The following is a 13,279-nucleotide window of genomic DNA, read 5'->3' on the forward strand; positions in this document are numbered from 1 at the left end:
TTCAGGAGTTGTTTCACAATGGGTGTTCTCTTACCGATTTGCAATATGGTAGTAGTGAAGCATTTACATTTTCCTCTCTCTAAAATTATCCAGGGGCTGTTCATTTTCTTCTTCCACTGCGTATTTAACAAAGAAGTGAGAAAGCACTTGAAGAACACTTTAACTGGAAAGAAACCTCTTCCAGATGATTCCACTGCAACAAGAGCTACATTGTTAACGGTAAGAAAAAAAGCATTGGGAGAACAAAAACATCCTCTTGCTGGCAGAAGTTGCCTAAAATAAACTTATAGGTGGCTTATCTGTAATTAAGTGAACTGAATGATTGCTTTCAGTGACTTGTACAAAGACTACTGATGGCTTCTCTCAAAAGTTTTTCTTATTATTTTAATTGAAACCTTCAAGAGAAAATAATTATTTTCCCTGGCATCAAAACCCATTTGGTTCTTTGAAACTTAATATATTTGTGGGTAACATGAACTTCTGGAAGGATCATTCACTGTGGCTTTATATAGTTTTTTTCCCCTTTCAGCGATCTCTGAACTGTAACAACACGTATATAGAAGAGCCGAACATGTATCGCACAACGATGGGGGAATCCACTGTCTCCCTCGAGAGCACCGTCAGGTCAGCCAAGAGCCACAATAGCTACCTTGCTTATATTCTCAGGTAATCTGGTGGCAGGTGCATGGCTTTCAGGTGCTTGCCTTTCCTTTTTTATCACTCTTGTGGAAACCAGAACTCTGGTTCAAATGCTACTTGGTTTATGTCTTAACAGTTCTGTTTCATGTGACTATCGTTCTCCTTGGTGCATTTTCTGTTGCTTGTGTCTTTGGGACAGGGTTCCAGCAGTGCAGTGGTTAATCTAAGAGTGATGTTACCTATATGGGCCCTGCTGCTTGCCTGTTGTAATTCAGATGTGTCTCAAGGAGCACAGTTTAGCTCATTAGCTTTGGGCTTTTTCAGTGTGATTCATGTGGCACAAGGCAGATAGCCACATCAGGATAACCTCTGTCTCACTGTAAAGTGACTGTGCAGCGGCAGAGTGACTGTCTGCATGTCTGCCTTGTTGTTAAAAACAACAAAGTGACCAAGAAGGTTGTCCTCTGTTTTTCTTCTCAAAGGGATGAGGCTGCTCATAAACTCAGTGGATCCTCAAGTCAAGCAAGGGCTGGTCAGACTGAAGCAGATTCCTCCATTTTTCATAGGAATCCATCCAAATCCAATGGTAAGAATAATTTCTAAATGCTTTGACCCATTTGTGCACCTTCTTCTCATCATTTTCTTTGAAGTTTTCTGTAACAGAAAGAATAGTTGGAATAATTAGACAGTCTCATTCTCATTATGCTATTGGCAAAGCAAGCTGTGCAGTGGCTGCCTTACAAGGAAATCCTGAAATGAAAGTATCATATATCTGCTGCTTGTGATGGTTTAATTTTTATCTGATGCTGCACCAGCTATTGACAGTTTGTGGAGTCCCCTTTCTTTCTCACAAATTATTTACTGTTGCACTTGATTTTTATTTGGAGGAATTTTAATGTTTGAGACCTTGAGGCAATATTATCTTTACTGCTCTGTGGTTTGTACAAAAAATGAGAAGTGCCTTTTGTCTGATTTCCTTTCATTTTGGTCTTGACATTCAATTTTTTTTCCTTGTAGCAGTTTTTAAGTTAAGTTCAATTCAGATTCTTGGTATTTCTAGATATCTTGTTTTACTTGTGTGTTGTGTTCATTGAGATCCAATAGAGTTACTGTTCTGCATGTTAAATAGGGAGAAATATGTTCCCACTCTATTTTGCACATCCTGTACCTGTAAAAGGTTCTGCCCACTAGCTGAGCTGAGTGGTTGTGCTTCCCAGTGGTTGTGCTGCAGTCCTTCTGAGTTTATCCCATATACACTTACAGGTGTAAGAGCTCATTCCTGTCATGGCCTGGACCAATGCCTGCCTTTCCTTTCTCCTTGTGCACTTGTCAGGTAGATTTGTTCAGCTCCTATTTACACTGTCACACTGTGTTTCCCATGCACATTTGCAGAGCACGACTCAGACTCTGACAGCGAGCTGTCCCTCGATGAGCACAGCAGTTCTTACGCCTCTTCCCATTCATCCGACAGCGAGGAGGATGGGCTCGAGCCAGACAAGAAGTGGAACACATCTACTTCCAAAAACAATGAACATGGCCCACTCCACAGCACACCCAAAGGTACTCCCAGTGCAAGGGGAGGGCAGTGGTGCTCTCAAATAGCTTTAGATTAGATGGGATAAATTTGTCACACTACCACGTGACTGAGGCAGCATCTCTGCCTCTGTGCCTTGCTTCTGTAGAGATCCTTTGTTGTTTTCAGCTTGGAGACCTTTCTTCTTCCAAAGGCTTGTTCACAGGGGTGGCTGAGTACAGAATCATACAGAACTGCGCAGAATGCTGAATGCCTTAAGGCAGGCAGCTTTGCAGGCAGGTCCCCAAAGCACTTGGACAAGGCATTACCAAGCCAGCAAAATCTCATATGAAAAAGAGGAGAAAGAGGCCACTTGTTTTGAGGGCAGGGGGAAGAAATGCCTTCCTCTGCTCATGCAATAAAGGCATTGGTGTTGGGGAGGTCCTAGACCTAAAGAGTTGGCAATCATTGACCATTAATATAATTTCTGTGTGTCAGGGTGCAGGCATTTCTAAACATAGTTGATCCTGTCCTAATGAAAGGATCTTTAAATGACAAACATCCAGGCTATGTGCTGTGGCTCTTCACAGATACAGCACAGGGTGCCTGGGGTGCCCTCAGCCTTCAGAAACTAACCTCCCCAAGGAGGGATCTCTGACCCTGGAGAGCTGAGAGGGCGGGTTTGCCTCACACTTCTCCATAATTGAGCTGGCAACCTCACTCTGAGAAGGGTTTGGATACCCTGCCATCCTACCAGGTGATTTTTGGGGATTTAATGTACCCTGAGGGCAGTGCAGTCCAGCAAGGACCGACTGAAGGATTGCTCTGGTTTGATACACAGCCCCTCTCCAGCCACAGAGGCCAGGCAGTGGTTGAGAGAAGATATCAAAAGTGTTTTTTGAGCTAGTGTTTTTTTGCATTGCAGTTGATACCCTTCCCAATCATGTGAAACCCTATTGGCCCACAGAGTGCGTAACAGCCAGCGATGGCGAGGACCCCGGTAGGAAACAAAAACTCAAAGTAGAGACCAAGGTCAACGTAGAGCTTCACAGGGAAAACCAGGTGAACCACAGCAATGAAGCACCCCAGGACAAGGAGAATGAAGGGCAGCAGAAGGAGAACAGACCTCTGGGCCACCAGAATAACCAGCAGCCGGAACAGAGGAAAGGTAGCACAGCCAACCCAGCCTCACAGTTGGATTGGGAGACTGGGGGGTTAACGAGCATTAATTAGTTTAAAATGTAGCTCTGTCAGGGAAAAATACTTTCCAAATGGCTCCAACCTGTGTAGCCAGATACACCATGGGAAGCTAGTCGGTAGTTGCTGTAGTCTAATCTGTTGGTTATGAAATGAAGTGCCAAAGTAGAAGTCTTAGTAAGAAATAGAGACTGTAACATCAAGCTTACCTTGATCAATTAAATTACTGATACACTTAAAAAATTTATTATTTTCTTCTTTCCTTCACAGGCATCTTAAAAAATAAAGTTACGTACCCTCCCCCACTGGTGGATAAGAATATGAAGAATCGCTTGCGGGAGAAGCTGTCGGATTACAATCAGAGCACAGTCTCATCCAGGACTACTTCCCTAGGGACAAACGAGGGGCTCCGCTCTCCTTCGGACTCAGGGGTAACAGTGAAAAATGTTCGGAGGGAGCAGTCTCGAGACCAGCTCAATGGCATGGCCATGAGCCTCCACGTGGCAACAGGGCATGCTGACACCTCAGACTCAGAGTAAGTGCCACGTCGGGATGCCCTGGCTGACCTCCTATGGCCTCACCCTTCACCTTCCAACCCCAGACTCACACATGAACAAGACTTTCCTCTGGTGACTGGCCAGAGTCCTTCACCATTGACTGTCTTGATGGTTTGCCCATGCCATGTCCCCAGGCCATGGGGTTTCAGTCATGAGAAGGCCAAAACAGGTATCATGGGCAAGGTGCTGTGACAGACACCTGTGACTGGGTCACCCTGGCATGCTCTGAACTGGCAGGCTGATGTGGTACTGGCACACTTGGACAGGAGCAGCCTTGCTCTGCCCTGCCATCCTGCCAGGATTGGGTGGGGAAAGGCACAAGGCTGTGGGGGGCATGGTGTGAGCATCCATCTGGGCAGAGGGAAATGATGGCTGAGGCAGGAGACCCTAAGGCTGGAGAGAACACCAAGCTACTGATCCTAAATTACCAGGCATGTAATTCCCACCGGCTGCATGGCAATCAGTGTGTGAATTTACCACTGTAAACTAAATCAAATATAAACAAAAGGCTGAGCAAGCTCTCAGCCAAAGGGAATTCTCAGAAACCTCATTACTCATCATAATTCTTGCATTTCAAATTATGACAACAGCCGTATGTAAAGTCTCTGCTGGCATTTTATGCATATAGTCTGATTTTTTATTAACATGAATAATAGTCTTTCACCAAAGCAAGAGAAAATTTCTCACCCAGCTTTAACTCTGGCACTTCCCACCAGGCTTTAAATACCCCATTGTCTGGTGCACAGACCATTTCCACCTCACTATAAAAGCACATCTTTGGGCTGCTGGAAGTTGGCTGATGAAATAGATCCTAGCTAGCCAGGAAACATGGATGTTTTGAATAAGCCATAACTGAATAAGCTGCTACCAGGTAACACAGTCATTACTGGAGAATAACTCACCCACTGGTACTAAGCAACTGTGTTATCTCCAGAGCTTTGGCATAATGGAAAGCTCTGCTGTTGGCAGCAGATTGCATGAATCCATCTGGTACACCAGGCTTCTAGCAGCTTGTAAGATCTGTGTGTGAACCTTGTATCCTCAGCAAAGCATTAGACAAATACAAGCCCTCTGTAGAACTCCCTCTAAAGCATTTCTGTTGTGTACTGCCTGAAATTGTTTCTCCCAACTGCTCTTCCCCTCCAGGACAGCATCCCCCTTACAGGCATGGTAACTTCACAGAGCATGAGCCCTTACTAAGAAGGATTAGGTGGGTTTGGGTGGAGTGGTTTGCCTGTGCCTGTTTAACCCTAAGCCTGCACAATCACTTCTCTCACTAACAGCGGCAGTAACGAAACTTCAATTTGAACCATCAGGAAATCGTGATCGCCTCTGCACGGTTCCGCCCCCTCGCCGCGCTGCCGCCTCGGACTCCACCAGAGTGGCCGCACGGTGAGGAGGATGAGGTGGGCATCCACTCCCACATGGCTTCACCTTCTGGCAGAACCCTGACTGCTCCCGGCACAGACGCAGTGCCCGGCTGCCCTGGCAGTAAGGGCTTTGGGTGGTACGCTCCTCCCACAGGAACCCACGCTGAAAACATGAAAATGGAAACAGGGATGAACTGTGATGGACAGATACCTGTGCACGGTGCAGGCAGTGCTGCGGGGCTTGCTTGCTACAGGGGAGAGCCGAGGAAGAACACATTGCTTCCTAGTGGACCTACAATAAACCTGAAGACAAGCACTAGGAGGTGTCTCTTGTGGAGTTTTGATGGCTACAGAGTGAACCCTTGAGGTTGCTGAGCTCTAGGGAGGAATATTGCAACAAGTGTCCTTTGGTTTCTATGCCAGCATCTCTGTCCACCCCTCTATGGACACGTTGTCTTAAGAAAAAAAAATCTTTTATATATATATATAAAAAGTGTAGATACTTTTATATATTTTGTATGGTGTTGCTAAAGAAAAAGTTCCTTTGTATATTTTACATTTATACTGATCTTCTTGATTTGATAATAGGAAATCGATTTAAAAGATGTTTTGATATTTTTTATATGAACATTGCACAATTTTACTTGAATTTGGCGTTTGATAAGTAACTGAGGTTTGCATGGAAGCCACTTTCAGACACAATGCAGTTTTCAAAGTAATACAGTAAAGATTACATCAGAGTCCATGACTGTAATTTATAACTTTTGTTAACAGATTTTGGAACTCTTTGAGGGCACAGTATGCTTTTCTCATAACCTCTTCTAAAATCCACAAAAATTTCTTTTTTTTCATTTTTTGGTATTTTGATCTCATCTCACAAGTGCATTGAAATGTTCAGGAACTGAACTTCAGGTCTACACATATTTTTGTGTAATGTTCAACATAGTCCTTGTCTTGAAGAAGTCAAATCAGTATTTCCCTTACTAAGAACAAGAAAATAATTGGTGTGATTGTATGGCCTGCAACAAACCAGCACTCTGCAAGTCCCAGGGAGAGGGCCCTCCTCCCATGGCTCAAGTTCTGCCTCAGGTGCAATATTTTTTTCCTCTTTCTTGCTCACTGGATTCAGCACATCGCTAATCAAAGCAGAAATACAAGACTTCAAAGATGTCCAGATTTGTCTGCCCAGCTCTTTGACAAAGCCCTGGCCTTCTTGATATTTCAGAAAGCTTCATGGAAAGCTTAAGGTTTTATGTTTCCCACAAAATGTGCTGGTTTCACAAGTTAAGCGTGACCTGTCTGCTGTCTTTACCTTCCTGCAATGTTTACAAAAAAGAGGAAAAGTAAGATGTGAAAAAGTTTGCATCCAACAGTGTGAGGCAGATCATAGCCAATGGCTCCCATGGGGGGAATACACGACTCCAAGGATGACAATGGTGCGCCTGTGCCTGCTCTCTGCCAACAAGGCTCTTAGGGGCTCCTTGCTCACCACAGCAGCCCTTTTGGGAAACTACTGGCCATTGTTTGTGCAAATGTGTGTGAAAAAGAAGAAACAGAAAATGGGGCTAAATAAAATGCAGGAGTTGAGGAAAAGATGAGAAACTGTGTACTGTAATCTGGGTTTCGTTATATTCCTATGCATTTTCAAAGTATCAAGGAGGCCTTTGGAAGGGGAGAGGGAGGAAAGATGCTGTTCCTTTAAAAATTATGCAACATCCTGTGTGACATTTTCTGACAGAAAAAAAATTTTGAATGTTTTAAGGGTCTGGCACTTGGCTGTGTGCTCAGGCATTGTGTATAACCCACGCTAGTTGTTCTTATATCTGTGTATGTATATTTTGTCCCAGTAGGTGTAGGTAGTTTTTATTTTGATCAGAATTGTCGCAGTAAATGAGGGTCAGTTGTATTAATGACAAAAAAATTAAAACCTATTTTTATGACTTTTTAAAAGCTTTATGGCAGATTAGACACTGGAAGTTTGTTTTTTTTTTAACAAATGTATATTTATTAATGTGCAGAACACTGGAATTGCAGCACAGATGAAAGGAGAATTTACAATAAATTAAGAAATTTTTTTGAACTTGTATTCTTCCTCTGGTGGTTTATTTCTAAGTGCAGTGCAGATAATGAGGGTCCAAATGTCATTTCCTGGGGATTAGCAGGAGCAGGAACGTCCAGGTACCCATCTGAGCAGAGGCTGTACAGCACCAAGCAGCCAATGCACAGCCCCTGCAGCCCAGGGCTCCATGCTGGCACAGGATGCCAAGTGTGCGTCCCATTCCAGCCCAAACCTGCAGAATCCATCAGACCTGGGAAACGGCCCATGGAAGAGAAATGCCCTCTGCTAACCCAGAGCAAAGCAGATCACCAGGAAAGCATCAGATTTAGAAAAGGACATGTGAGAGCAGCTCGAGGGGAGTGGCAGCCAGCCCAGCCCACGACAGCCTGCAGTGAGTGACAAGGGCCTTTTGGACAGTCTGGGCTCCATCCTTGGCTCTCCCAAACCATGGTGCTGCTCACCCAGTCCTTTCCAGGCTGCTGTGCAAGTCCTCATTCATGCATCTCACAAGGCCCAGCAGTGACCTGCACAGGTCTTGTCAGCTTTCTGGAAATAAAAGTATTTCTCAGTGTCAACTAGCCAGGTGGAGAGAGCCTGCCATCTGACTTAGGAGCAAAATCAAATCTTCAGGATCTTCAGTTTGGAAACAGTTCTGCCAAAACTTGCCACTAAACAAACTCAAGTATTTATCCCAAAGGGAAACTGTTTTTAATTTTATTGTACAAGTGCATTATTTGGTGGAACACTGAATTTTTTCTCAAGTATTAGTTCACCATTCTGTGGAGAAGCAGAAATAAGCCTCAGGCTTTCACATAAGCAGGTTAGTGAAGGGACAGGCCAGCCTGTGATCCTGTCTCCAGCAGTGACCTACAGCATATGTTTAGGAAAAGAGGATTATCAGACACACATTACGTGGCAAGGTGGCCCCTGCAGGGTCCACAGCCCCCAGCTCTCTGCAGCTCAGGCCTTCCCAGAGGGAGGGGTTGTGCTTTTCTCCAGCATTCCATCCATTTCCCTCATACATCTCTCATGTTGTTTTGGATCCATTTAAACTTCTAGCACAGAGCAGGCTGCCTCACTCAGTCACAAGCAGCAAGAAAAATTTCTTCCTTCAGCTTCATTGCTGTCCCCTACACCTTTGCTGCTTGCAGCAGGAGAGTCAGTGATAATCATCTCTCAGTCACCTTGCCCAGGTCAAAGAGAGAGACAGGCTCTGTCCTAGAGCACTTGAGTAATCTCTTTCCAGCTGGGCAGCTTGGATCTCTGTTCCATGTGCAGAAACACTGCTGCATCTTTTACCCTTCCTTCTTGCCCTTCTTCAGCCCATTACCAGGTCAACTACAGCCCTTTTGGTGGTGGCAGGGAGAGGGGAGACCAGAGCAGTCCACAAAATGCAAGCAGTAGGCCTGTCAACACCCCCCAAAAAAAGGAAATAATTTAAGAACTCTGCATGTCATTCACTTTTCCTGTCCTAATCTTTACAATGATATTTGGCCTAAGCAAATTGTAGCAAAAAATTCCATAAGAGTTGCACCACTGGCAGCAGCATGGCATGGTAAGGCTGCAGTAACACAAGCAGTCATGTAGCTCAGCCTCTTCAACAACTCAATATACTCAAATATCTTCAAATATACTCAGGGATCTGTCTAAAATCCTAAACAATAACTCCAGTAGAATTGCCTGCAATAGCATTTCTGAGCATTTCTTTCTCAGCTGCAGAGGATGCTCCTGCCAAGGTCTGGGGGATCGCAGAAAGGAGATCCCCAGCAGCCCTGGTGAGATATCACCACTGCCCACACCAACACCACCTGCAGCAACAGGAGCAGCTTGGGATGCGTGGGCCTCACAGCCTCCTCTGCAGAGGTTCTGCCTGCCTTTATGCTCCTGCTCACACTTGTGCAACTCACTTCTCCTCCCTAAAAGAAGCAATTTGTACTGGACTCATTTTCCATTTTAGTCTATTGATTTTTTGATCCATCCTCCAGTTTCTCACACTCATTTTGGATTTTAGTCCTGTCCATGAGGATGCCTGGAGGCAGCATCTGCAACCTTTACAAGCTACTTCTTACTTTATCATTCAAACTATGAATGAAAATATCAATAAAACTAAACCCAAGAGAGTTTTTGTAACACTTCTTGCCAAGCAAGTTTTGCACCTATCTCATATTGATTAACATCAGCTGCCCTGACAGTGTGTTGTGTATGAGAATAAAGTGTGGGGCAGTACCATTTACTGAGACATGTTCCATCTGCTGCTGCTGCTGCTCCTTTATGCACTGTGCCAGGCACTGTATTAAAGAAAATCAGATTAATCTGAAGTGTGTGTGGCAAAGAGACCGTGTTAATTCATGATTGTCTTCTAAATACTTCAAAGCATTTGTAAGTGCCCCCAGGAACCCCCAGAGCTCTGTAGTGTGCTGGTGTGTGCCTTGGTCAGACATCTGCTGCTGCCATCCCTCTGCTCAAAGATACTTCTGAATAGAAGAGTACCCACTCCTTCAAATGAAGATTTTGCACAGTCTGAACATACTGTCTGTATTTCAAGGGAGGCCCAGACTGATTTCCCTGTGGACTGATGCTTCATGGAGGTGCTGTGAGAGCCCAGCCTCTGCCCTGGGTCAGGAGACACTGCAGAGGTGGAGCAGAGCTGAGAGCCCTGATAGGGAGAGACCTGTGCAGGGGGTGAGAGGTGTGCTGTCTCCTGTGCTGGAGGTGAGAGGTGTGCTGTCTCCTGTGCTGGAGGTGAGAGGTGTGCTGTCTCCTGTGCAGGGGGTGAGAGGTGCCCTGTCTCCTGTGCTGGGAGTGAGAGGTGTGCTGTCTCCTGTGCTGGGAGTGAGCGGTGTGCTGTCTCCTGTGCTGGAGGTGAGAGGTGTGCTGTCTCCTGTGCTGGAGGTGAGAGGTGTGCTGTCTCCTGTGCTGGAGGTGAGAGGTGCCCTGTCTCCTGGCAGCTGCCACATGTCCCAGGGCCATTGGCGTGCCCTGCCCAGCATGCTCTGACTTCTGGGCCCCCCCAGACTCCTCAAAGCCATCATTTTACATGAGATGCACCCAGGAAATAGAATAGAGCTCACAGCTCTGGCTTTCCAGGTGCTGCCACTCTCTTTCATTAAAACAGTTGTGTAACCAACTGGGTTTGCTGTATTAGTTTCTTACAGACTGGGGCTTTTCCCCTCCAGAGATGTAACAGTTTGCAAACCAAGCCCCTGGGTTAGTGTGTAGGAAAACCTCTTGCTTTTGGTCATTTAATGGAAGCTCTTTGGAAGTTCAACTGGAATGATCTTGTTTGCATGCTCGGCCTGTATTGTTTTTTCCAAGCAGAGAACATAGAGTTGGGTCTGTGGTTTTGCTAGATATTCATTCACTCAAGGAAACAGCGAGCATGGGAAGCCCTGTGTATGTATAAATAGGGCAGCTGAAGCAGAGGGTCCTTGTAAATGATCCATTCCCTTCAGGTTTGGAACATCCCACTGAATCCCATACAAAGCAGGGGCAGCTGTGGTTGGGAGCCAGCACAGCGAACAAGTTTCCAGGGGAAACCGTAAATCGGCCATTGATTTTGAGAAAAATCAATACCTTTTATTACATGTTTATTTCCTGAATAAAACAATCAGGAATGATTAACTCCATCACTTATAGATGCACAGGTTTCAGGGATGGAAAGGATCAGGGAAAAGTCCGGTTGGCTTAGGGGTTTTAGTGGTTAGGGTTCATACTGCTGGCACAAAATGGCCAAATGAATGGGAGTGAGCAGCTGGTCAGGAAGGACTGAGCTGCCACCAAAGCACTCCTGACACCCAGCTTTCTCCACCAGGCTGTCCAAGGAAAAACGTTTTCCTGGCTGATCTTATCTGGGTTATGCCAAGCACAGTGACAGGGCAGGTCCTGAAGCATCCATCTGCATCACTTCCCTGTGATGTGATCCATGCCAGAGCCAGTGCCATCACCACAGAGACAAACCCAAAGGGGCTTCCAGCAAGGCTGCTCCTTTGCTGGAGCAGAGCAGCAACAAAGCGCTCCTGTTTCTTGCAGAGTGTTCAGTTTGCCTCTGTGGTGATACACAGACACACCATGCATCGCCTGGGATTTTCTGCAAGCTCCATCTGTGTCAAACATGCCTCTTAGGAGGTTTAACATGGAGCTTCAAGCCTGGTGAGATATCACCACTGCCCACATCATACCACCTGCAGCAACAGGAGCAGCCTGGAATGCATTTGGGCCTCACAGCCTCCTCTGCAGAGGTTCTGCCTGCCTTTATGCTCCTGTTCACACCTGTGTAACTCACTTCTCCTCCCTAAAAGAAGCAATTTGTACTGGACTAATTTTCCATTTTAGTCTATTGATTTTTAGTTTATTGATTTTTAGTTTATTGATTTTTTTCCATTTTAGTCTATTGCTGGGCTGGTTTTTCATGCCAGGTGCTCAGTACAGCAGCATCAGCTGCAGGAAGTCCATTGTGGTTAAAGCCTTGCACAGCTGTGGCAAGAAGCACCAGAGCAGAGCTGCCTGCTCCAATTCCCAGGATCAATCTATTGAGCTTAGACAGTATTTACATGCTTCTCCTGATCCATCAGTGATGCTCTCCTCTGGCCTCAGAAAGAAGGCAGCTTGCAGGGAGCCACGTTAAAAGTCATCAGTCTCAGCCCCCAAAGTCATCAGCTCTCCCCTCAGTATGGAATTCCCCTGCTTGCTCTGGAGCTCAAGCACTGCTGTTGCATTGCAGTGCAGAGGGGACACACCACATGAGGACAATCTCTGCTCCATGAAATGGTTGTGTGTTAAATAAGGCTCAACACCTGGCTACTAATCAGTTCAGAGATTCTTCCTGTGCTGTCTCCTTCACCCTAAAAGGCAGGTGTAAAACTAACCCAGTGTAACAATCTTATACCATAAAACACCTTTAATACTTAAACCCAGTGTAGATTTTTCTGATTTATTTCTAAAGGTGTTACCATATGAGTAAGTACTAATAGTACGTAAAGTGATTTTAAGTTTAAAAGCCACATCTGAAAGCTTTTAAACTTGTAATAGATTGGTCACATGGGTTTACTACATATAGCAAATTTGCTAACAGGCATGGAGCTGTTGGTGTGACATGGCCTATGGAGTCCTTCATGTATTCTCAGAGAGGAGAGATAAAAATGTGTGAAGAGTAGTTAAGTGACTAGATTAAAATAAAAAGTACCTTTAATCCAGCACCAATCTGAAATCCACCAGATGCTACATGGCTAGTTATCCTATTTTTGCACACCAGTCCATTCTATGTTTACAATCCATCCTTCTTTGATGTTTACAGTTTCATGGAAAGCCTCATCCAGTGTAATGAGACCACACCAGACCAGCTGAGTTTGCTTTGCCACCAGGCAGGAGCTGCAGCAGAGCTGGGGACCCAGCCTTTGGGACAGATTTCCAAAGAGATCTGTGCTACCCTTTTTGATATGCAAATTTCACTGAAGTCCTTCAAATGAGAGAAGAAATGTTCCATCACTGGTTTTCACTCAGTCTCTCCTCCTGTGCTGCACTGAGAAGGGGGCAGAGCCCAGGATTTTCCTGCTGTGCTGGTGTTCAGCAGCCCTGGAGAGCACAGCAGACTGGGAGGCAGACAGAGGAAATCTCTACAGCGCCTGCCACAGGGAAGAGGAGCACATGGGGCATCTTCCCTGCTCCCAAGGACATGGCTGAACTTCCTGTCTCTGCTCTGATCAAATTTCATGGAAATAAAAAGAGAACTGGATGCACAGAGGGATGAAACAGCTGGCTCCCACAAAGTCAGTGCTCCATAGATCTCCTCCCTCCCTAGGGGCATTCTTAGAGAAAAGGAAGAATTCACCATTTGTCTAGGAGTCCAACTTGAAGTTTTTTGATAGAACCCAGATGTCCCATCTGCTAGCCAGAACTGCCACCAACATTGCAACCCCAGAGACACAAACCCAGGAGCCCTGCAGGA

The 13,279-nt window shown here is 45.5% G+C and overlaps 1 protein-coding gene across 1 annotated transcript in view; it reads left to right on the plus strand.

The window, feature by feature from the left end:
* CELSR1 (cadherin EGF LAG seven-pass G-type receptor 1) overlaps positions 1-7,362 on the plus strand; it is a 164,278-nt gene extending 156,916 nt beyond the window's left edge. Inside the window, exons 29-35 of the mRNA XM_031059007.1 lie at positions 94-219; positions 530-666; positions 1,122-1,225; positions 2,032-2,199; positions 3,078-3,320; positions 3,620-3,884; positions 5,190-7,362. Coding sequence (XP_030914867.1) covers positions 94-219; positions 530-666; positions 1,122-1,225; positions 2,032-2,199; positions 3,078-3,320; positions 3,620-3,884; positions 5,190-5,214 — 1,068 coding nt within the window. The 3' untranslated portion in view covers positions 5,215-7,362. The remainder of the gene's footprint in view (positions 1-93; positions 220-529; positions 667-1,121; positions 1,226-2,031; positions 2,200-3,077; positions 3,321-3,619; positions 3,885-5,189) is intronic.
* Positions 7,363-13,279: the final 5,917 nt, after the last annotated feature.

The sequence above is a fragment of the Geospiza fortis genome, unplaced genomic scaffold, assembly GCF_000277835.1.
Source record: "Geospiza fortis unplaced genomic scaffold, GeoFor_1.0 scaffold424, whole genome shotgun sequence".
Classification (NCBI taxonomy): Eukaryota; Metazoa; Chordata; class Aves; order Passeriformes; family Thraupidae; genus Geospiza; species Geospiza fortis.